Raw genomic sequence first — 25625 nt, forward strand, 5'->3', positions numbered from 1 at the left:
TTCCACTCTTTAATTTCCTTACTTCTCCTTGAATGCAGCTTTGCACATTAAATGACTCTTTTATTAGATATATTGTCTGGCGAAAGTTATGTTATTTATAAAATTCAATTTAAGGTGATAATTCATTATCTAACCTCATTAGCTATCCAGCTTTATGTGATATCATTCAATAATGGTTAAACCTAGACTTATTTGAAACTTGATGCTTCAAACCAGATAATTTAGTTGGGGCAACAAGATACATTAAATTCTGGAATACAAATATTCTATTGCAATTCACCACTTTTTAAAGCCTTTATGAGTTCCAAATCATGGATCGAAATGCTCCCATAATGCATGTCGTTCCCTAACTAACATATAGATATAAGTAGAACTTGTGAGCAAACTATTGATTGATGTGGTTCAGTAACTTTATCTCCTACAGCTATTTCTTTGTAAAGTCACTTTGTTAAGTCCCACTCCATATGATCTGTAGGTTCTTCCATATTTGGAAAATGAGCATAAGGTCTTAACTTTTCTTGAAGCCTGACTTTTGCACATTAATTGGAGCATTCAGATACATTTTAAATTACATCTTAATCTGTTTCTTGCCTATGTCTTCGAACCTGATCATCAATCCAAATACAGTCAACTTGAATAAATATATAGTTTAAAATGAAAGGGGGTAATGACACATGCAGCAGACAAATGTACAGTGATATCCACTTGTAACTCAAACCGTAACATTAAAATGCCTGCTGAGGAATGATGGCAGGTATGTGAATGAAGCCATTAAATCAAAGTCAGTAAACTTTAAGGCTTACAGAGAAATTGATGTATTAATTCCCCAGCAGCATAACAACATGCTCTATTTTCTGGCTATCAAATAAAAACTGGTAGAGGAGAATTAGTAGTGGGACCATATGATAGAACTGGACGAGAAACAGCATTTTCCTCTCTAAAGTCAAATATCCAGTGGGAACAAACATATCCCTAGGTGGTTCAATGGTAGTACTTATACAATCTGGGAAAGTATGAGGTTATGCACTTTGGTAGGAAGAATAGAGGTGTAGACTACTTTGAATATGAGTAAAGGCTACAGAAATCTGAAACACAAAGGGACTTGGGAGTCCTAGTTCAAAACTCCCTGAAGGTTAACATACTGGTTCAGTTGGCAGTTGGGAAGGCAAATGCAATGTTAGCATTCATTTCAAGAGGGCTAGAATACAAGATCACAGATATACTGCTGGGGCTGCATAACATTCTGGTCAGACTGCATTTGGAGTATTGAGAGCAGTTTTGGGCCACATATCTAAGAAAGAATGTGTTTGTGTTGGAGGGGTCCAGAGGAGGTTTACAAGGATGATCCTGGGGATGAAGGGCTTGTCATATGAGGAGTGGTTGAGGACTTTGGGTCTGTAGTTGATGAAGTTTAGAAGGATGAGGGTGGGTCGTATAGAACACAGGATAGAGTGGATGTGGAGAGGATGTTTCCAATAATAGGAGTGTCTCAGGCCCAGCTTCAGAGTGAAGGGACAATCTTCGAGAAGGCAGGAAAATGGGATGAGAAACATATCAACCCTGATGGAATAATGGAACACATTTAATGAGCTGAATGGCCTAATTCTGTTCCTACGTCTTATCATCTGAGTAAGAGGCTGTGGTTCAAATCCCCCACCAGGAGATTGAGCCCAACAGGGCAGACTAGCACAGTAGAGAGCAGTACTGAGGGAGTGCTGTGCACTTGCAGGTGCTGCCTTTTGGGTCAGATGTTAAATTGAGTCACTGTCTGCTCTTTAAATTGGATGCAAAAAATTCCATGGCACTATTTTTAAGGGACAAGGCAGTTATCCCAGTTGTCTAACCATCAGTCAAACAACATCTCAAGATCAGATTATCTGATCGTTATAATATTGCTGCTTTGGGAACTTGCTATATCCAAATGCAGCATTTCCTGTATTATTCAAGTGGAGGCTAAGGGAATAGCAAGGAAGGATGATTGGGGAATGGTTCAAGAGCCAGGAGATTAGAGACCTAAAATGTCATGGAACAAAAGGCAAAGGGAGAGGTAATGATGGTGGGGAAGAGAAAAGGCATCAGTCCAGAATAAGTGGTAATAAGAAAATAAAGGCCAGCTCTGACTGAAAACAAAACCATGAAAACAAGTAATAGGCACTGGGGAGCAATATATCCAGGTGGAAGTCATTCAGGCCTGAAGTTATAGAATTCAAAGTTGAGAGCAGAGACCTATAAACTGTCAAACTGGAAAGTGAGTCAGTATTCATTCAGCTTTCCCGGACCTTCCCTTCAGTACCTCTTGGCCCCCCTCCAGCTTCCAACATTTCCACATCTCTGTTCTGAAGAAACATCACTAGACTTGAAATGTTAACTTTGCTTTCTCTCCACAGATGCTGCCAGACCTGCTAAGTTACTCCTACACTTCCTGTTTATATGTCAGGTCTCCAGCATCCATAGTATTTGCTTTTGTTTCTCATGCAGTACATAGAAAAGTACAACACAGAACAGGCCCTTCGGCCCACGATGTTGTGCCGAGGATTATTCCTAAACTAAAGTAAAATAACTTAACCTACACACACCTCAATTCACTGCTATCCATGTGCATGTCCAGCAGTCGCTTAAATGTCCCCAATGACTCTGCTTCCACCACCACCGCTGGCAATATGCATTCACAACTCTCTGCATGAAGAACCTTCCTCTGATGTCTCCTCTATACCTTCCTCCTAATATCTTAAAACTATGACCCCTTGTGCCAGTCAATCCTGCCCTGGGGAAAAGTCTCTCGCTACTGACTCTATGCATGCCTCTCATTACCTTGTACACCTCGATCAGGTCACCTCTCTTCCTCCTTCCCTCCAGAGAGAAAAGTCCAAGCTTAGTCAATCTCTCTTCATAAGACAAGCCCTCCAGTCCAGGCAGCATCCGAGTAAACCTTCTTTGCACCCTCTCCAAAGCCTCTGTGTATCTTTCCTATAGTAGAGCGATCAGAACTGGACACAATATTCCGAGTGTGGCCTTACCAGGGTCTTGTAGAGCTGCAGCAAAACCTCACGGCTCGTAAACTCTATCTCCCTGTTAATGAAAGCCAAAACACCATATGCTTTCTTAACAATCCTATCCACTTGGGTGGCAACTTTGAGGGATCTATGCACTAGAACACCAAGATCCCTCTGTTCCTCCACACTGCCAAGAATCCTGTCTTTAATCCTTTATTCAGCATTCGAGTTCGACCTTCCAAAATGCATTTATCCAGGTTGATCTCCATCTCCAATTTCTCAGCCCTGCTCTGCATCCTGTCTACGTCGCAGTCTGCAATTGCCCTTGATACGATCAACGGCACCTCCAACCCTTGTGCCATCGGCAAATTTACTAAGCCACCCCTCAACTCCTCATCCAAGTCATTTATAAAAACTACAAAGAGCAGAGGCCCAAGTACGGAGCTCTGCGGGACCCCACTCATCACTGACCTCCAGGCAGAATACTTTCCATCTAAAACCATTCTCTGTCTTCTGTCAGCCAACCAATTCTGAATCCAGACAGCCAAATCTCCCTGTATCCCATACCTCCTGACCTCATGAATGAGCCTACCAGGGGAACCTTATCAAATGCCTTGCTGAAGTCCATGTACACCACAGCCACTGCTCAACCTACCTCATCACCTCCTCAAAGAACTCAATAAGATTTGTGGGGCATGACCTGCTCCTCACAAAGCCATGCTGACTGCCTTTAATCACACTATGCTTTTTCAAATAGTCATAAATCCTATCCCTCAGAATTCTTTCCAGAACCTTGCTGACCACAGATGTAAGACTGACTGGTCTGTAATTGCCAGGGATTTCCCTATTCCCCTTCTTGAAAAGAGGAATAACATTCACCTCCCTCCAATCCTCTGGTACGACTCCAGTGGAGAGTGAGGAAGCAAAGATCTTCGCCAATGGCTTAGTAACCTCCTTTCTCACTTCCTGAGCAACCTAGGATAAATCTGGTCTGGCCCTGGGGACTTATCAATCTTAATGTATGCCAAAATTTCCAGCACATCAACTTCATCAATCTTGAACTATTCAAGACGGTTTCCCAGCTCCTCAAAGTTCTCATTCACAACAAGGTCCCTTTCCTTAGTGAAAACCAAAGCAAAAAACTCATTTAGGGCTTCCCTTATCTGCTCAGACTCCATGCACAAGTTCCCTACGCTAGCCCTGATCATTCTCTTATTCCTCATGTATGAGTAAAATGCCTTTGTGTTCTCCCTAATCCTTCCTCCCAAACCTTTTTCATGCCCCATCCTGGCTCTCCTCAATCCATTTCTGAGCTCCTTTCTAGTAAGCCTGTAATCCTCTAAAGCAGTGCTCGATCCTTGCTTCCTCCACCTTACATAAGCTGCCTTGTTCCCTTTGATGAGAAGCTCCTCTGTTCTCGTCATCCCAGGCACCTTATTCTTACCATTTCTTACCTGTCTCAGAGGAACAAATTTGTGCATCACTCGCAACAACTGCTCCTTAAACAGTCTCCACATGTCTGCTGCGCTCTTTCTGTGGAACAATTGCTCCCAGTCTGTACTTTCCAACTCCTGTCTGATAGCATCATAATTTCCTTTTCCCCAATTGAATATCTTCCCTTGATAACTGCTCCTTTCCCTTTCCAAGGCTATGGTAAATGTGAGCTGAAACATGTGTTGCTGGAAAAGCGCAGGTGAGGCAGTATCCAAGGAGCAGGAGAATCAATGTTTCGGGCATGAGCCCTTCATCAGGAATAGGGAGGGTGTGCCAAGCAGGCTAAGATAAAAGGTAGGGAGGAGGGACTTGGGGGAGGGACATTGGGAATGCGATAAGTGGAAGGAGGTTAAGGTGAGGGTGATAGGCCGGAAAGGGGGTGGAGGCAGAGAGGTCGGGAAGAAGATTGCAGTTCAAGAAGGCAGTGCTGAGTCCGAGGCTTGGGACTGAAATAAGATGGGGGAGGGGAAATGAGGAAGGTGGAGAAATCTGCGTTCATCCCTTGTGGTTGGAGGGTTCCTAGGCGGAAGATGAGGCGCTCTTCCTCCGGGGGTCGTGTTGCCATGGTCAGGCGATGGAGGAGGCCAAGGACCTGCATGTCCTTGGCAGAATGGGAGGGGGAGTTAAAGTGCTCAGCCACGGGGCGGTTGGGTTGGTTGGTGCGGGCGTTCCACAGATGTTCTCTGAAACGTTCCGCAAGTAGGCGGCCTTGTCTCCCCAATGTAGAGGAGGCCACATTGGGTGCAGCAGATGCAGTAAATGGTGTGTGTGGAAACATTTACTGCATCCGCTGCACCCGATGTGGCCTCCTCTACATTAGGGAGAACGTTTCAGGGAACACCTCTGGGACACCCGCACCAACCAACCCAACTGCCCCGTGGCTGAACACTTTAACTCCCCCTCCCACTCTGCCAAGGACATGCAGGTCCTTGGTCTCCTCCATTGCCAGACTATGGCAACACGATGCCTGGAGGAAGAGCGCCTCATCTTCCGCCTAGGAACCCTCCAACCACAAGGGATGAATGCAGATTTCTCAAGCTTCCTCATTTCCCCTCCTCCCACCTTATCTCAGTCCCAACTCTCGGTCTCAGCACCGCCCTCTTGACCTGCAATCTTCTTCCTGACCTCTCCGCCCCCCAGCCCCTCTCCAGCCTATCACCCTCACCTTAACCTCCTTCCACCTATCGCATTCCCAATACCCCTCCCCCAAGTCCCTCCTCCCTACCTTTTATCTTAGCCTGCTTGGCACACCCTCCTCATTCCTGAAGAAGGGCTTATGCCCAAAACGTCGATTCTCCTGCTCCTTGGATGCTGCCTGACCTGCTGCGCTTTTCCAGCAACACATTTTTCAGCTCTGATCTCCAGCATCTGCAGTCCTCACATTCTCCTATGGTAAATGTGAGGCAGTTGTGGTCACTGTCACCAAAGTGTTCTCCCACCGCGAGATCTGACACCTGTCCTGGCTCATTGCCGAGCACCAAATCTAAAATGGCCTCTCCCCTCAACAGTCTTTCTACATACTGAGTAAGGAAACCCTCCTGAACACAATTGACAAAAGCGGTTCCATCCAAACCATCTACACTAAGGAGATTCCAGTCAATATTGGGAAAGTTGACGTCACCCATAACAACAATCCTGCTACATCTGCATTTTTCCATTTTCCATCTTCATCCACTCTGACTAACCATTCTTTATCCCTCTTTCTGCTTATTGTACTTGTTTAGTTTTCCTTTCAACACTACTATACCATTTGTCTCAACCACACCCTTTGGTAATGAAATCCACATTCTCACTTGTTATTGGTTAATGAAGTTTCTTCTAAATACCCTGTCAGATTTCTTGGTGACTATCTCATATTGCTGATCTCCAGTAATGTTTTTCCCCCTGAAGAGGAAACATCATTTCTGTAGCAATTCTATCAAAATCTTTCAAAAGGGTAAAGTCGTCTGTGTTTGGTTACTTTCAGCCACCTTTTCCAGTTGAAAAGAACACTCAGACTGTTTATCCTTTCCTGATGCATAGATCACATGATTAATCACCTCATTGTAAATCTCTCTCCAGCCCTGCACTATTCTATATCTTTTCATTAATATGACAACCATAACCACGAGTTATCCTTAGGTATGGTCTAAACAAGATTCATCATGGGTTTAGAATAATTTTCCTGTTTCTCAATTCGAACCATTTAGAATAAATGCCAACTGCATGGTTTGCTGTTTTGAAATGTTGCTAATAGTTGTGCCACAAAGAGTAGGATTACAAACCTGGACTATTGCCTCTTCCAGATCCTGGTTTTATTCTGCAAAGAGAACAAGCAAGTGGCATAATTCCGTTTCTTTAGTGAGAATATATAGATATACATATATATATTGCTACTATAAGTATATTCAGCTGACATTTAGGCTTTTCATGTGATAAGAACCCATCTTCACATGGTCAAACTTCCAAACGAGACCTTTTCATGACTTTCATAACTGACCACACCACTCTCCCAGATAATGGGCAGACCCCATCAAACTCCTGATGATTATGGTGTGATGCATGTCACTCAGGTCAGTGGTCATATTCCTTTTGGAATGACAGAAAATATGGTGGCATATTGATTTATCCAATCCCCTTGTATTTATATTTGCTTCTGCCTCCTGCAATCTTGTGACTTTCTCCCACCTAAAGCCAGTCTTCACAAGGTTCATAAGAGTTAAATCTTTGACTAGAATGAAACTACTTCAGCTGTTATTATCCAAGTCCTTCTGATAGGTGCATAATCTTTGTTCTTCTCTTATCAGACCCCAAACCAACAGGATATTGAAGGTGTTTGAAGCAGGGTAATCGATAATGTTGACCCTTGTCCAGCTAAGCAATAATTACAGGGCTATCTATTGCATGTGTTTTCAGTTATTGTTGCCTTCTTCTCTTCGAAAACATGTAATCCATTCCCACACACAGGATTCCCATGAACCATCTACAATTGAGTATAGAATTACAAAAGCCACAACAAGTACACAAGTACTCAGACTACAAGTCCCTAAGACCAAAAATGACTGATTCCCATCTTCATCCACTCTGCCTAACCATTCTTTATCCCTCTTTCTGCTTACTTCCTTGAATCCATCCAGTAATTGTCCACTGGAGTAGTGCTAGATGACTGGAAGGTCGCAAATGTTATTCCCTTGTTCACGAAAGGGAATAGGGACAACCCTGGGAATTATAGACCAGTCAGTCTTATGCCTGTGGTGAGTAAATTATTGGAGAGGATTCTGAGAGACAGGATTTATGATTACTTGGAAAAAGTATAGTTGATTAGAGATAGTCAGTATGGTCTTGTGAGGGGCAGATCATGCCCCATAAGCCTTATTGAAGTCTTTGAGGATGTGACAAAACATATTGATGAAGGTAGAGCAGTGGATGTCGTGTATGTGGATTTTCATAATTTTTATAAATGCTTTGGATGAGGAAGTGGAAGGTGGGTTAGTAGGTTTGCCGATGACATGAACATTGGTGGAATGGTGGATAGTATGGAAGGTAGCAATGGGAATTGACAGGATGCAGAATTGGGCTAAGTGGCAGATGGAGTTCAACCTGGAAAAGTGTAAAGTGATTAATTTTGGAAGATTGAATTTGAATACAGAATACACAGTTAAAGGCAGAATTATTGACAGTGTAGAGGAACGGAGGGATCTTGGGGTACATGTCCATAGATCCCTCAAAGTTGTTAAGGCGTATAGTGTGTTGGCTTTCATTAGCAGGTGGAATGAGTTTAAGAGCCTTGAGGTTATGTTGTAGCTCTGTAGACCCCTGGTTAGACCACACTTGGGATATTGTGTTCAGTTCTGGCCGCCTCATTATAGGAAGGATGTGGAAGCTTTAGAGAGGGTGCAGAGGAGATTTACCACAATGCTGCCTGTACTGAGGGCATGGCTTGAGTTGAAAAGTTGAGGGACCCAGGGCTTTTCTCATTGGAGCAAAGGAGGAAGAGAGGTGACTTGATAGAGGTGTACATGATAATGAGAGGCATAGAGAGAGTGAATATACAGAGACTTTTTCCCAGGGCAAAAATGGCTATCACAAGGGGGGCATTATTTTAAGGGCATAGGAAGGTTTGGGGAGATTTCAGAGGTCAGTTCTTTACACAGAGAGTGGTGGGTGCATGAAATGCACTGCCAGTAGTGGTTATAGGGAGCTCTTGGATAGGCACATGGGTGATAGTAAAAGGAAGGGTATGTAGGTCAGTTTGATCTTAGACTAGGATAAAAGGTCGGCACAACATCGAGGGCCGAAGGGCCTGTACTGTTACATGTTCTATGTTCTAATTCTTTCTTCAGCTTGACCCCTGACCTCACATCTTCTGACCTATTCATTAATTTATTCTGGAGCACAGTACTGAAAGTCTTTGAAAAGCCAAATAAAATACATCCACTATATGACTAATATCTACTCTGTTACCACCTCAAACAATAAACAGGATTGGTTAGGAAGTATTGCCTCTTTTGGAATTCAAGCTGACTATACATTATTTTAGGTTTACTTTCTAAACGTCCTTCTGTTCTCTGCTGTTGGAAGAATTCTACTATTTTCCTACCACCAGTGTTAAGCAAAATGGTTTATCGAGTTTTGAGAAGATTTGTAGCTCAGGTTGAAGTTCTGGAGGTAGGTTGCTGGAAGGTTCATTTTCAGGTGTTTCATCACCATACTAGCTAACATCTTCAGTGAGCCTCTGGATGAAGCACTGGTGGTGTAGCCTGCTTTCTATTTATGTGTTTGGGTTTCCTGCGGCTGGTGATGTCATTTCCTGTGGTGACACCAATTCCTGTTATTTTTTCCTCAGGGGGTGGTAAATGGGATCCAAGTCAATGTGTTTGTTGATAGAGTTCTGGTTGGAATGCCATGCTTCAAGGAATTCTCGTGCAGGTCTCTGTTTGGCTTGTCCTAGGATGGATGTGTTGTCTCAGTCAAAGTGGTGTCCTTCTTCATCCGTATGTAAGGATACTAGTGAGAGAGGGTCACGTCTTTTTGTGGCTAGTTGATGTTCATGTATCCTGGTGGCTAGTTTTCTGCCTGTTTATCCAATGTAGTGTTTTTTACGGTTCTTGCAAGGTATTTTGTAAATGACATTAGTTTTGTTTGTTGTCTGTATAGGTTTCTTCGAGTTCATTAGCTGCTATTTTAGTTGTTGGTGGGCTTGTGGGCTATCATGATACCAAGGGGTCGGAGTAGTCTGGCATCATTTTTTTTAGATTACATTACAGAGTGGAAACAGGCCCTTCAGCCCAACAAGTCCACACCGACCCGTTGAAGCGTAACCCACCCATACCCCTACATTTATCCCTTACCTAACACTACGGGCAATTTAGCATGGCCAATTCACCTGACCTGCACATCTTTGGACTGTGGGAGGAAACCGGAGCACCCGGAGGAAACCCACGCAGACATGGGGAGAACGTGCAAACTCCACACAGTCAGTCATCTGAGGCGGGAATTGAACCCGGGTCTCTGGCGCTGTGAGGCAGCAGTGCTAACCACTGTGCCACTGTGCTGCCCATTTCTGAGATGTCTTTGACGTAGGAGAGTGTGGCTAGGGTTTCTGGACGTGCTTTGTCTGCTTCTTTGGGTTTGTTGCTGAGAAATTGGCGAACTGTGTTCACTGGGTACCCATTCTTTTGAATATACTGTGTTGGTGATTTTCCTCTGCTTTGCGTAGTTCCTCTGCTGCAGTGTGTTGGCTCATTGAAATAATGTTCTAATGCATCTTCGTTGGTGGATGTTGGGATGAGTGCTTCTGTAGTTCAGTATTTGGTCCGTATGTGTTGTTTTCCTATAGACGCTGGTTTGAAGTTCCCCATTGGCTTGTTGGCTCCACTGTGACATCTAAGAATGGCAGTAACGTAGAGACTTGAACAAACAGCTCTGCAACCATCCAACCTAAACTTTGGGTCCGCTATGTTAATGACACCTTTGTCATCAGTATAGAGGAAACCTTCAATAACACCAATAATACTCTTACTGGCATAAAATTCACTAAAGAGGAGGAACAAACAACGAACTGCCATTACTCACTAATGCAACAGACCGTGAATGGACAGACACAGTACAACAAGCCATAGATTTTAGACAGCGACAAACACAGAAAATGAAAATACTAGACCTGCAGAAAAAAAACTAGACAAACTTACACAAAATAACAGCTGACACCACAGAAGCATGGATAAAAAAACTTATCTGACCGATCCTTAACAGACACTGAGAAAGCCATCTTAGCAAGAGGATTAAATTACTTCTTCCAGGATGCAGACAAGAAAGATTTCTTAGCAGCATTAGAAACAACACTGAAAGACAACCAACTCACAGAAGAAACTCAGCAGACCATCAGACAGTCACACCAACATCAAGCAGGAAAAAGGCAAGAAACATACTCAATACACATGAAGGGAAAGTGCTAGAAAGACTTTTTAAAAATTGTTATTCTACCTGCAAAGGACACTTGACAGTCATTCTAAATCAAAGAGACTACATTGATAAAGTGAACACACTACTTGCAGATACCAACACTTAACAACAAGTGGCGATAGATCTGACCCCATAGCTAGAGAACCGAATCACAGCCCGACTCAAAAAACTTCAGAAATCTGAAGTAGTAAATAATACAAACTTCCAAAAAATGAAACCAGATGGATCCAACACACCACGCTTCTATGAATTATCCAAAATCCACAAACCAGGAGCCCCCCTTTGACCCATTGTCTCACTACCTGGAACACCCACTTACAGATTGGCCAAGGAGCTACACTAAAGACAAAAACACTTAGTCGAAGGCTCACACTACTCCATCCACTCACCCAAGAATTCCTGAAGACCAAAGACACCAAGATAGAAGAAGATGAAATAATGGTCTCCTTTGATGTAACAGCCCTGTTCACATCCATCAACATCAAACTGGCCAAGGAAACACTGACTACACTATTAAAAGAACCAAAGACACATACACCAAACACCACCAACTTCATTAGCAAGGACAATGTCGTCAAGCTAGTGGACCTATGCCTTACCACCCACTTCACTTTCAACAACAAAACTTGCAGATAAATCAATGTAACACCCATGGGATCTCTGATATCAGAGGCAGTAATGCAGAGAATCTAACAAATAGCCCTGCCAACCATCCAACCCAAACTTCGGGTACGTTACATGGATGACACCTTTGCCATCATTAAAAACAAATTACAGGAATCCTTCAAGGCCATCAGTAATACGCTTACTGGCATAAAATTCATGAAAGAGGAGGAAAACAACAACAAACTGCCATTCCAAGATGTCACAGTAGAGCAAACAGCCAATGGGGACCTTCAAACCAGCGTCTACAGGAAAACAACACATACGGACCAAATACTGAACTACAGAAACACTCATCCCAACATCCACCAATGAAGCTGCATTAAAACATTATTTCAATGAGCCACCACCCACTGCAGCATAGAGGAACTATAAAGAGCAATGGAAAATCACCTATATAGTATATTCAAAAAGAATGGGTACCCAATGAACACAGTTCGCTGATTTCTCAGCAATAAACCCAAACAAGCAGACAAAACACATCCAAAAACCCTAGCCACTCTCCCCTACATCAAAGGCATCTTGGAAATGACTGCCAGACTACTCATACCCCTTGGCATCATGATATCCCACAAACCCACCAACACACTAAAACAGCAGCTAATGAACTTGAAAGACCCTCTACAGACAACAAGCAAAACTAATGTCATTTACAAAATACCGTGCAAGGATTGTAACAAACACTACATTGGACAAATAGGCAGAAAACCAGCCACCAGCATATATGAACATCAACTAGCCATAAAAAGACATGACCTACTCTCACTAGTATCCTCACATACGGGTGAAGAAGGACACCACTTTGACTGGGACAACCCATCCATTCTAGGACAAGCCAAACAGAGACCTGTATGAGAATTCCTAGAATCTTGGCATTCAAACTGGAACTCTATCAACAATCACATGGACTTGGATCCCATTTACCAACCCTGAGAAAAAGAACAGAAAATGACACCACCATAGGAAATGATGGCATCACAGGAAATGACATTACCAACCCAAGGAAAGCCAAACACGTAAATAGTAAATCAGGCTACACCACCAGTGCTTCATCCAGAGGCTCACTGATGGTGTTACCTAGTATGGTAATGAAATGTCTGAAAATGAACCTTTCAGCTCAGCGAGCAAACCTCCATCCAGAAAATGGTTTATAATTCCTTGGACATGTGCTTATCATTCTTAAATATAGGAATTATATGACTAATCCATCAATCCTCTGACATTGTACCTTTCTCTAATCTCTTATCTAGATTATTTTAAAATGCATAACAGCAATTCATCCAAATATGTTCTCTTATTATCCGATACATTTATTCATTACATCCTCTTAAGATCTTCAATATATTTCTCAATATTCAGCTCATCATTCAATATCAGTTGATCTGACTGGCAAACACAAAAGATTCTCCATCATTACAGTTATACGATCTTGTCTGTCCCTTAAAGCCTGAAACATTTATAAATTTCTTCCTTTTTAAATTTCTCTTTGCACCCAAATTGCTTTGATTTTTCTCCAAAATGCTTTGTGTTATCTCATAGTGTGCATTCCTCTACAGTCTATATACTTATCTTCGCCTTGTTCCTCAATTGTCCTTTATGCCTTTACCATAGGATCAACCATGTAGGGGCTGTAGTAGGCCCTTCAGCCCATCAACTTTGCTGTAGCATTCAATGAGAACATGGCTGATCTGATCATTCTCAATTGCACTTCCCTGGCTTTTCCCTGAATCTTTGATCCCTTTACAAATTAAAAAAAAACTGGTCATCTCAACCTTGAATAAACCCATAAACAGAGAGTCCATGACCTTCCACAGTAAACAATTCTACAGATTCACTATTCTCTGAGAAAAGAAATTCCTCCTCACCTCGTTTTAAATGATCCGAGATTATTTCCTCTGGTGGTAGACTCTCACACAAGGGAAACAACCTCTCCACATCTCCCCTGTCATGCTCCTGAAAAAATTATATGTTTCAATTAGGTCACTTCTAGGTTTTTCTAAACTCCAATGAGCACAGGCTCAACTTACTCAACCCCTCACCTTCAGAAAATCCCTCCAACATTTGACCTTCTCTGCCTCCAATGCCAGGATATCTTTGTTGAGATAAGGGCTCCAAAACTATATACAATATTCAAGGTGTTATCTAACTAGTGCTTTATATAGTTTCAGCAATATTTCTTTTTTTTATACTCCATCCCTTTTGAAATAAAAGTCAACAGTCTATTTGCCTTCCCTATTAGCTGCTGAACCTGTTTGCCAGCTCTTTGTGATTTGTACATGAGGACTCCCAAATTTCTCTTCTTTACAGCTTTCTAGTCTTTAAAATTTAAATAATATTCAGCTCTTCTATTCTTGCTGTCAAAGTGCATAATCTCACATTTTCCCACATACATGCAAGTGACGTGATTCATTTTGTAGGAAGAATGCTTTATAGGGACAGGCCACTATAAATGACGGAGGAAACACCACAGAAGCGCTTCACAGGAGGCTCCCAAGCACTGAGGATGTCACCTAGACAGGGGATGAAACGTTTGCAACAAAAATTTCCAGCTCGGCGAACAGAACCACAACAATGAGCACCCGAGCTACAAATCTTCACCCAAACTTTATCACTAAGGGCTAAGATGATAAGAGCAAGGCAGTTTATGTTGAACTTGTATAAAGCACTAATTCAGCCTCAGCAGGAGTATTGTGCCCAGACCTGGCTGCTACAATTTAGGGAGGCATGCAGGCATTGGAGATAGCACAGGAAAATAGTGACGAGAATAAGGAACTTCAGTTACGAAGATTAATTAGAAACTTTGGAGTTGTTCTCCTTGGAGCAGAGAAACCTGAGGGGATATTTTATAGAAATATTCAAAACCTTGAGAGGCCAAGACAGTCAAAAGGGAGAAACTGTTCCCACCAGGAGATGAATCAAGAATAAGAGAGCACAGACTTAAAGTAATTCACAAACGGAGCAGAAATGACAGAAGGAAAAGCATTTCAGCACAATGAATGGTTAAGGTCAGAACATGCATTCTCTGAATGCTGGTGGAGGCAGGTCAACTGAGACCTGTGACAGGGAATTAGACAATTAATTGAATTGAGATTATGCACAGAGCTCTGGGAAGAAAGCAGGGGAACGACCATAAGTGAAAGGTTCATTTGGAGAGCCAGTGCAAACATGAGAGGCAGAATGGCTCCTTCTGCTCTATAATCATTCGGTGATTTTATAATAAACAAAGCATTCCCACCTCCTCTTTTACTCTATTTTCTAAACATATTATACTTTGCAATGTTTAATTCCAAGTTCCAATTATTTTTCTGCACCCATGTCTCTGTAATTCCTAACTTAGATGGTCCCACCCATTGTGTAATGCCTCTAGCTCCCCTGTTATTTCCTGGCACACTGCCCAGGGATGGTAGAGCCTGTGGGTGAGATCTCCAAGGTCAGGAATAAGGCTTGCGGTCAGGTGCTTAGTGCGTTCCCACTGCAGGGTTTTGCCAGTGGCAAGGCGAGGATAGCGTCTAGCTCTCACCTCACCAAGGGAGGGCCCAGTGACAATGTTTTGTTCTGGTTGCAACCCCAGCAATGGTTACTGAAGAGCTGCCAGCCTGCCAGATCTTGGAGATGAACTCTCCCTCTGTAAAGTGTTGGCAATCCAGCGATGGTTCCAGCAAACAGTCCAGGCAGAGTTATCCTCACCTTTCTGAGCTGCAGTTAGGCCAGCACGACTCTGACAATATCCCAGCAACTGTGTGCAATACTGTGCAGACATTATAAACCATTGTGAATGCACAATCTGTGATCATAGAAATGCTGGTTTTGTGGAACTAAAGATTCTTGACTCATGGAAGAGTTGTTTCTAACTTTGTTCCAAACTGTGCTCATTCAAACCATTAAACACAAGCTCAACAGATTTTAACTGGCAATTATTTTACTGCAAATTTTATCAAACATTATGATTTCTTCACATGTTATGCAATGTTTCTGCAGATAAAGGATTTGTCCATGAAATAAATTGGAAAAAAGATGTGTTCTCTTGTTTGGCTTCCAACTGTGAAATGGAACTTACACCTTGTGGGAAGATCAGTGAGGCACAAAACTTCATCAAGGTGTGCAAAGACATACTCCCGAACCTACTGACAGACAAATTCAGGTCTTCTCCAGCTCTCCAGAAGCAAATCAACACATTTCTGAGGCTCTGCAGTGATGAGTTGCTCTCAGCCAATATTACCCTGCAGGCAGCTGATCAGCTTATGGAATTACTAAAATCCCATCAATCCTGTGATCCTCATTTTGAATACAGGTATCCAGAATGTAAATACATTAAAGGCTACTGAGACACAATTTGCTTTCATAGGCATTTTGTTTCTTCAGGTCAGAGTGATTCTATATAGGTTGAAGGGTTTACTTGGAGGAGAAAGTGAGGACTGCAGATGCTGGAGATCAGAGCTGAAAATGTGTTGCTGGAAAAGCGCAGCAGGTCAGACAGCATCCAAGGAACAGGAGAATCGACGTTTCGGGCATAAGCCCTTCTTCAGGATTCCTGAAGAAGGGCTTATGCCCAAAATGTCGATTCTCCTGTTCCTTGGATGCTGCCTGACCTGCTGCACTTTTCCAGCAACACATTTTCAGCTCTGAAGGGTTTACTTGAGCTAGAACAAATGATTGGTGTTGGTTATAATTGTGTTTCAATATGAATTTCATTTAAACAAATTACTGTGTCTGTGGTTACTTTACTGGACTGATAATCCAAAAGTCTGGAATAATAATCCAGGGAACATCAATGGAATTCAATTTCCACCATACCAGTTGGAAAATGTGTATTGTTTGTGGAATGGCTTGATGTTATAAAAGCATGTGTCAATAAAACTGACCACGAAGTTGTTCGGGCATCAGTGAAGCTCAGTTGGTTACAGAGGAATGTTTTATAGAGACAGAGTCATGGCATCCTGACGTTTGGCCTGTCTGCAATGCCAGTCCCATATCAATGGCTTGATTCTTAACTGCAAGCAAACTGGTCAGCCTTATTCAAGGTGATCGATCCCGTTCTTACTGGCAATGCATATATCCTGAGTTTGAGTTCAGGAAATGTCAGCTCAACTCAGTCAGAAGTATTGTCCCAGATATTCCAAGGAGCAGCAATTGCAGACAGATTGCCACTCTGTTTCTACTTGCTTACGTTGGGACTGAGCTCCAAATTTCTCATGTACAGTTCCCACCCGGTTCCTTCAGGAGTGTGGATTATACCTGATATCCAAGTTAGCTCACAAGTGCTGAAGGGACATCAAACCTCTTCCACTTACACACTGCAGTACCTGCAGTTATGACACGGGGTTAAACCAACCCTCCCAGCTCATTTAAACCAGCAACACAGAAAAGATTTACCCTGTGCGGTAATGTTAAAATTTAAGAAGTTAAGAACCATCCCAAAGCTCACCATTTAAAGTTAAAATTAACAACTTTTTTTAAAAATCTAACAGAAAATAATTAACAACTATTCACAACTACTTCTCTAACTTTTTTTTTACTTTCCCTTCTATAATAATAGTCTGATAAAACCCCCCAATTAAGATTTACCAAGTTTGTGAGAAGATTTGTAGCTCGGGTGCTCGTTGCTGTGGTTCTGTTCGCCAAGCTGGAAGTTTTTGTTGCAAACGTTTCGTCCCCTGTCTAGGTGGCATCCTCAGTGCTTGGGAGCCTCCTGTGAAGCGCTTCTGTGGTGTTTCCTCCATCATTTATAGTGGCCTGTCCCTGCCGCTTCTGGTTGTCAGTTTCAGCTGTCCACTATAGTGGCCGGTATATTGGGTCCAGGTCTATGTGTTTGTTGATGGAGTTTGTGGATGAGTGCCATGCTTCTAGGAATTCCCTGGCTGTTCTTTGTTTCGCTTACCCTATAATGGTAGTGTTGTCCCAGTCAAATTCATGTTGCTTGTCGTCTGCGTGTGTGGCTACTAGGGATAGCTGGTCGTGTCATTTCGTGGCTAGTTGATGTTCGTGCATGCGGATCGTTAGCTGTCTTCCTGTTGGTCCTATATAGTGTTTTGTGCAGTCCTTGCATGGGATTTTGTACACTACATTAGTTTTGCTCATGCTGGGTATCGGGTCCTTCGTTTTGGTGAGTTGTTGTCTGAGTGTGGCTGTTGGTTTGTGTGCTGTTATAAGTCCTAGTGGTCGCAGTAGACTGGCTGTCATTTCAGAGATGTTCTTGATGTATGGTAGTGTGGCTAGTCCTTTGGGTTGCGTTTTTTGCGAATACCTTGTATAGGTGTTCCTCTTCCTCTTCCACACCAGCACTGCAAAAAGAGGAAGAGGTATTCACAAAAAACGGATATCCTCGCAATTTCATCAACAGATGCCTAAGGGAAAGACAACAGAACGAGGATATGCCGCAACCCTGCAGCTTCTGTGAAAAGGCAGGTATAGGAGGTTTGAGTGCCAGGTGGGGAAGGTGCCAAGTTGGGGGGGGGGTCGCTAGTCAGGTGGTATAGCTAGGGGTGAATGGTGAATCAGGGAAGTCAGTTTATGGTTACTCTGGAATTACATTACATTTCTAATTCATTAACTTTCCCCATCCAACTAATACACTTAAGTGAAATACACTTAAGTGAAATACTTTGAATGCTCTGCATTTAATAGATAATTTTGGTGGTGGGATTCCTGATGCAGGGGGGTTGCTGATAAGAATCTACAATTTCCCAGGCAGTTTCCTTGCAGTTTTCCATATCTGGGATTCCACCTGGTCCTGATACAGAGCTCAGTTTCCAGTGCTCCAACTGATATCTGGGCCATTTCTCCATCTCAGAATTAGATGTTAAGCCAAGCTGCAATCTGTTTGCTCGAGATAAATTGTAACATGGCCTCTTTCTTTAAAGCAAAAACACAGATCTGGTCAACATTTCCCTTGTCTCAGTACCAACAAAATCACAATATTTATTCCTCTTTGTGTGTTGTAGCTGATATCCTTTCCAATGCAAAAACACAATCAATGCATCCTAATAGTAACTTACTGCCTGAAAAACAGGTTTGAAAACAGTGACATATAAATTAAAAATATAATTTCAATATTGATCATGGAATCGCCTCTGTCAACACTCTTGATAATGGATTCAATTAACATCACAAATCAAAAGACCTTGAAATATATACAAGGACCCTTAGCCTGGACAAATCACCATTTAGTTTTTCACACTGAACATTTCTAACTGCGGATTGCTCAGATGTTTGAAAAGATGTACACCGTGCTGGTCCCTCTCTTATTTCTCAGTTCCACCCAAATAATTTCCCTCGATGTATTTCTGGGAATATCCTCACTCAGTACAGCTGTAATGCTATCCCTTATCCTACCTTGTTCGCTGCTTTTTTCCTGCCTGACCTGACTTTTCCCAACTGTACCAGTCTCAGACTGATGTCTTTCCTATCTCCGTGATCTCTTAAATCCTCCTGAGCCAGCTCCAGCAAATCTCCCTGCCGGTATATTAGCCCCCTTCCAATTCAGGTGCAACCCAAACTTCTTATATGGATCATATCCTCAGAAAAATCTCCAATGATCCAAAAATGCGAACCCTTCTCCCCTGCACCAGCTCCTCAGGGCAAATACATCTGCTCTATCCTTCTATTTCTACCCTCACGCATTTGTAGCACCAAGAGTAATCCAGGCATTATTACTCTCGAGGACCTCCTTTTTAAATTCCTGCCTAAAATCTCTATATTCTCCCTTCAGAGTCTTATCATTTTCCCTTCCTATGTCGTCAGTTCCAGTGGGCACAGCAACCTCCTGCCAGTTCCACTCCTTTTTGAGAAATTCTGCACTCTCTCCGAGATATCCCATTCTGATTTTTCATTGCCGGCTGCAGAAATGTCTGTCTGTGCCTCTGACTAGAGAGTCCTCTATTATAATTGATTGCTTAGAACCCGACGTATGCCTCATTTCATTAAAGCCAGTCTCGGTATCAGAAACTTGGCTATTCATACTACATTCCCCTGAGAGTCCGACGCCTCCTACATTTTCCAAAAAGGCATACTTAGAGTCATACTGTTAGATGTACAGCACAGAAACAGACCCTTCTGTCCTTCATCTATCAAATCAAATGGGTTCACTCATTGAAGATTTCATCTGATAGGATTGCAGTGTTTGGGATTGGAGGTGAATTTAGCAAATGACAATCACTTCAATTACAATGTAACCTACTGACCCTCATTTGCCTGTAACGGGTGATATTTCCAATAAATTAGGTATAAGTGCTCCCCCTTGTGGGGATGTGGTCTTTGTTGGCTGGTTATGATCCTGGAGTTCTCACCGGGTTCTCCTAAAGCCTATTGGTTCTCATGTGTGGAACGTGCTGGTTTATGTGCTTTGAATCTGTAAAACAATCTTACAATAAAAACAGATCCACCTGAAAGATTGCAATATTACATATGTTCATTAATAAAATACTAAATTCCAAAGCTGAACATATGGTTTCAAATGACTTACTCTGCTGGTGGTTTGAAGTGCAAACAGATGGAAAGGGGGAAATCGCTTTGGAAAATACATGTAAATGGAATGAAGGCATGTTCAATTTTCCAAAAAGATATTTTTCAAAAATAGAATAGGAGGGAAATTACAAACCAATGAATTTACTGTGAGTGATTGGCTGGGAGTGAATCAGTAACAGACATGATCTGACGATTTAGTGTTGAAAACTGCACAACTGACATCCAGTGTCAAGACTACAGCATGGCCTAGCTGGTAACATAGTTTTTTTTTATTTCAAAAATATACTTTATTCATAAAATAATTTGATGGTCTGTACAGATGGTCATGCCATACATATGTAAACATGTACAGACAGAGATCAGAATTTATCATTTTTTTATACAGATCTGTACATTTTTCAATCATATGCCCATATATTTAGCTGAGGCGTCAGCAGGCCCAAATGACTGCATGGGCCCCCTGTTCTTCGTTAGGCAGGCAGACTTTACACAGTGGTCTTTCCCCACTGCGCTTTGGCGGCAGCTGCCCCAAGCTTCAGCGCGTCCCTCAACATGTAGTCCTGGACCTTGGAATGTGCCAGTCTGCAACACTCAGTCGGGGTCAACTCCTTCAGCTGGAAGATCAGCAGGTTTCGGACCACCCAGAGAGCGTCCTTCACCGAGTTGATGATCCACCAGGCACAGTTGATGCTCGTCTCAGTGTGCATCCCGGGGAACAGGCCGTAGAGCACGGAGTCCCGCGTCACGGCGCTGCTCGGGACGAACCTCGACAAACACCACTGCATTCCTCTCCAGACTTCCTCTGCACAGGCACATTCCAGAAGGAGGTGTGTGACAGTCTCGCCCCCCCGCAGCCGCTTCGAGGGCAGCATGCGGTGCGGCTGAGAGTCCGTGCGTGCATAAAGGATCTCACAGGCAGAGCCCTTCTCACCACCAGCCAAGCCATGCCTTGGTGCTTGTTGGAAAGTTCTGGCGATGAGGCATTCTGCCTAATGGCTTTGACAGTCTGCTCAGGGAACCGCTCATTAGGATCCGCCCTCTCCTTTTCCCGAAGGGTCTCAAGGACACTAGGTGCTGACCACTTCCTGATGGACTTGTGGTCAAAGGTGTTTTTCTTCATAAACTTCTCCACGAAGGACAGGTGATACGGAACGGTCCAACTACTCGGAGCGTTCCACAGCAGCAATGCCAGGCCCATCCTTCGCAACACCGGGGACAGGTAGAATCTCAGTACATAGTGACACTTGGTGTTTGCGTACCGGGGATCCACGCACAGCTTGATACAGCCACACACAAAGGTGGCCATCAGGGGGAGGGTGGCATTGGGTGTATATTTTCCCCCGTTTCCCAGATCTTTGTACAGCGATTCCCTTCGGACCCGGTCCATCTTTGACCTCCACATAAACTGGAAGATGGCCTGGGTGACTGCAGCGGCACAGGTTCTGGGAATAGGCCAGACCTGTGCCACGTATAATAGCAATGACAGTGCCTCACACCTGATGACCAGGTTTTTTCCACGTGATGGAGAGTGACCGTAGCTTCCATCTGCCCACTTTCTGCCTCACTTTACTGATACGCTCCTCCCAAGACTTGGCGCACGCCCCAGCCCCTCCGAACCAAATACCCAGCACCTTCAGGTGGTCGGTCCTGACGGTGAAGGGGATCGAGGATTGGTCGGCCCAGTTCCCAAAGAGCATGGTCTCGCTCTTGCCCCCGAGACCCATCCGAACTGGTCACATATGCACATCAGTCTGTGCACAGACAGCAGATCCGAGCAGAAAATGGCGACGTCATCCATGTACAGGGAGGCCTTAACCTGCAGGCCCCCGCTGCCAGGAATAGTCACCCCTCTCAGGCTCGCATCCTTCCTGATGGAATCGGTAAATGGCTCTATGCAGCACACAAACAAGGCAGGAGAGAGAGGGCAGCCCTGCCTGACTCCAGATCTGACTGGGAAGCTATCTGATTCCCACCCGTTGATTGAGACTGCACTGACAATGTTGGTGCAGATTCCCTCCCCAAAGCCCATTTTGGAGAGAACATCTCTCATATACCTGTGTGATATCCTGGCAAAGGCTTTCTCCTGGTCGAGGCTGAGCAGGCAGGTGTCCAACCCCCTGTCCTGCACGTAGGCGATCGTATCCCTGAGAAGCGCGAGACTCTCAGCGATCTTCCTGCCCGGCACAGCACAGGTTTGGTCAGGGTGAATCACCAACCCTAGAGCAGACCTGACCTGGTTGGCGATTTTTTTTTAATTTCAAAAATATACTTCATTCATAAAATAATTTGATGGTCTGTACAGTTGGTCATGCCATACATATGTAAACATATACATACAGAGATCAGAATTTATCATTTTTATACAGGTCAGTACATTTTTCAATCATATGCCCATATAATTAGCTGAGGCGTCAGCAGAGCCCAAATGACTGCATGGGCCCCCAGTTCTTCGTTAGGCAGGCAGACTTTACACAGTGGTCTTTCCCCCCCGCGCTTTGGCGGCAGCTGCCCCAAGCTTCAGCGCATCCCTCAACACGTAGTCCTGGACCTTGGAATGTGCCAGTCTGCAACACTCAGTCGGGGTCAACTCCTTCAGCTGGAAGATCAGCAGGTTTCGGACCACACAGAAAGCGTCCTTCACCGAGTTGATGATCCTCCAGGCACAGTTTTTTTTTTAGATTAGATTAGATTAGATTACATTACAGTGTGGAAACAGGCCCTTCGGCCCAACAAGTCCACACCGACCCGCCGAAGCGAAACCCACCCATACCCCTACATTTCCCCTTATCTAACACTGCGGGCAATTTAGTTTGACCAATTCACCTGACCCTGCACATCTTTGTGACTGTGGGAGGAAACCGGAGCACCCAGAGGAAACCCACGCAGACACGGGGAGAACGTGCAAACTCCACACAGTCAGTCGCCTGAGGCGGGAATTGAACCCGGGTCTCTGGCGCTGTGAGGCAGCAGTGCTAACCACTGTGCCACCGTGCCGCCCACAGTGTTCGTCTCGGTGTGCGTCCCAGGGAACAGGCCGTAGAGCACGGAGTCCCGCGTCACGGCGCTGCTCGGGACGAACCTCGACAAACACCACTGCATTCCTCTCCAGACTTCCTCTGCATAGGCACATTCCAGAAGGAGGTGTGTGACAGTCGCGCCCACGAAGGACAGGTGATAACGTCAGGGTGAGGGTGGCATTGGGTGTATTTTTTTCCCCCGTTGCCCAGATCCTTGTACAGCGAGTCCCTTCGGACCCGGTTGGCGATTACCTTTGACAGAATTTTGTAATCCGCATTCAATAGTGAGATTGGTCTCCAATTTTTGAGTTCCTCCCTCTCCCCCTTCTGCTTGTCGATGAGGGTGATGATGCCTTTCCTAGTTACCTCTGAGACTCTGGGTTCAGGACCCTTGCAGAATTGAGCATCCAAAAAGAATAAGGTCTGTAGCCTGTAAATATTTCTCCTATTTACCTTCAATCTGATAATAATGTAAAATATAGTCAAATTAGTAGCTATCAACAACCAATGAATTTACAGTTTACCTGCTACGTCACTCTTTTATGCTGAGGCCCTAACTTGAGGGGGGATTCAATTTATCCATGAGACGACCAGCAGAAAAGCACTTCTTCCTCCCTGCATCGAATTCCCACACTGCTTCCAAATTGTCTGAACTATATATTCACTTGGGCTGTGTCGCACTCTGGATGTGATCTCTTCTTCCTGACCATGCAACGCTTTTTGTTCTCTGGTAGCAGCAACTTGTTTGGCCACTCATGCTCACAATTTCTGAGCATGAAAACGTCAATAGGATAAATGTGCTCTATTCAATTCATAAAATACAGAAGCTTTGGCAATATCCACCAATTGCTTACAAATAGATCCAAACACAAGCTTTACAGGTTAACTCCTGAATCTTTTGAGCAAAGTTGTGACAGGAAAACCATTTTTAGCCGTTTTCGTCACAAGAACAGAATGAATAAACTTTAAAAAGCAAAAGAATGTTATACCTTTTCTGAAGTAAAATTGAATTAGATTGATCGTAAAGACAAAGTGTTCATCTTTTGAAAAAATAGACTTGACATTATTTAACACTGTGCGATACTATGAACAGATGTAGCTATGCTCAATTTTGCTTAAACAATTAGTTGTTCGGTCATACGGATAGAGATAGCACAATGCCTCTTCTTCAGGCAGCTCAGGAAATTTGGCATGAGCATAAGAACCCTCAGTGATTTCTACAGATGTACCATTGACAGCATACTGTCCGGGTGCACAATGGCCTGGTGTGGCAACTGCTCTGCCCAGGGCCATAAGAAATGACAGAAGGTGGTGCGGGATTAGTGGTGCTGGAAGAGCACAGCAGTTCAGGCAGCATCCAAGGAACTTCGAAATCGACGTTTCGGGCAAAAGCCCTTCATCAGGAATAAAGGCAGTGAGCCTGAAGCATGGAGAGATAAGCTAGAGGAGGGTGTGGGTGGGGAGAAAGTAGCATAGAGTACAATGGGTGAGTGGGGGAGGGGATGAAGGTGATAGGTCAGGGAGGAGAGGGTGGAGTGGATAGGTGGAAAAGGAGATAGGCAGGTAGGACAAGTCATGGGGACAGTGCTGAGCTGGAAGTTTGGAACTAGGGTGAGGTGGGGGAAGGGGAAATGAGGAAACTATTGAAGTCCACATTGATACCCTGGGGTTGAAGTGTTCCGAGGCGGAAGATGAGGCGTTCTTCCTCCAGGCGTCTGGTGGTGAGGGAGCGGCGGTGAAGGAGGCCTAGGACCTCCTAGAAGGTTTTAAGGTGGTGTGCACAGCCCAGACCATCATGGAAGCTAACCTTCTATCCATGGACTCCATTTACACAACTCGCTGCACAGAAAGGCTGCTAACATCAAAGATCCATCACACCCCAGTAATGATCTCCTACAACCTCTTCCATCAGGGAGAGGATACAAAAGCCTGCACAGACACAAGTAGATTCAGGGACAGCATCTTCCTGGCCATTATTAAACTAATGAATTAACTCTCTCGCCTCAAATAATGCTGATCTTGTTAATGCTGACCTCGCCTAGCACACGCCATGGACAACGTAACCTATATGCCTCTAAGCTTTTTTTGATCTGTGCATTCTTGTTTGCTATGATCTGCTTGTAATGCTGGTAAACAAAGCTTTTCACTGTAATATGTACACATGACAATAAATCAATCATCAGATGAATGCCAGGGTGGCTCACAGTGCAAGTGATCAGAATTTGATTCCACGCTTGGGAGACTGCCTGGAGTTCGCATGTTCTCCCCTTGTCTATGTGCGTTTCTGCCCACAGTGGAAAGGTATGCAGAATTGGTAGATGATCTATGGGAAATGCAGAGTGTCAAGGAGGTGGTAGTGGGTGGTATATGCTTTGGAAGGTGAGTGCGCCGAATGGCCTGCTTCCATACTGTAAGGATTCTATGATGAACATGAGTCAAAGAGTGTGGCGCTGGAAAAAGCACAGCAGATCAGACAGCATCGGAAGAGCGTGTTTCGACTTTTCTGACTTGACCCTTTCAGGATGTGCCATGCAAAGACACTGCAAACAGA

General features: G+C 43.9%; 1 protein-coding gene and 1 pseudogene across 1 annotated transcript in view; both read left to right on the forward strand.

Annotated features, from left to right (window-relative positions):
* dipk2b (divergent protein kinase domain 2B) overlaps nt 1-16054 on the forward strand; it is a 40166-nt gene extending 24112 nt beyond the window's left edge. The window contains exon 5 of the mRNA XM_043700866.2: nt 15573-16054. Coding sequence (XP_043556801.2) covers nt 15573-15919 — 347 coding nt within the window. The 3' untranslated portion in view covers nt 15920-16054. The remainder of the gene's footprint in view (nt 1-15572) is intronic.
* Nucleotides 9084-12449, forward strand: LOC148148539 (uncharacterized; annotated as a pseudogene).
* Nucleotides 16055-25625: the final 9571 nt, after the last annotated feature.

This window comes from Chiloscyllium plagiosum, unplaced genomic scaffold, assembly GCF_037043375.1.
Source record: "Chiloscyllium plagiosum isolate Xiang-an unplaced genomic scaffold, Cpla_swu_hap1 HiC_scaffold_12, whole genome shotgun sequence".
NCBI classification, from domain to species: domain Eukaryota; kingdom Metazoa; phylum Chordata; class Chondrichthyes; order Orectolobiformes; family Hemiscylliidae; genus Chiloscyllium; species Chiloscyllium plagiosum.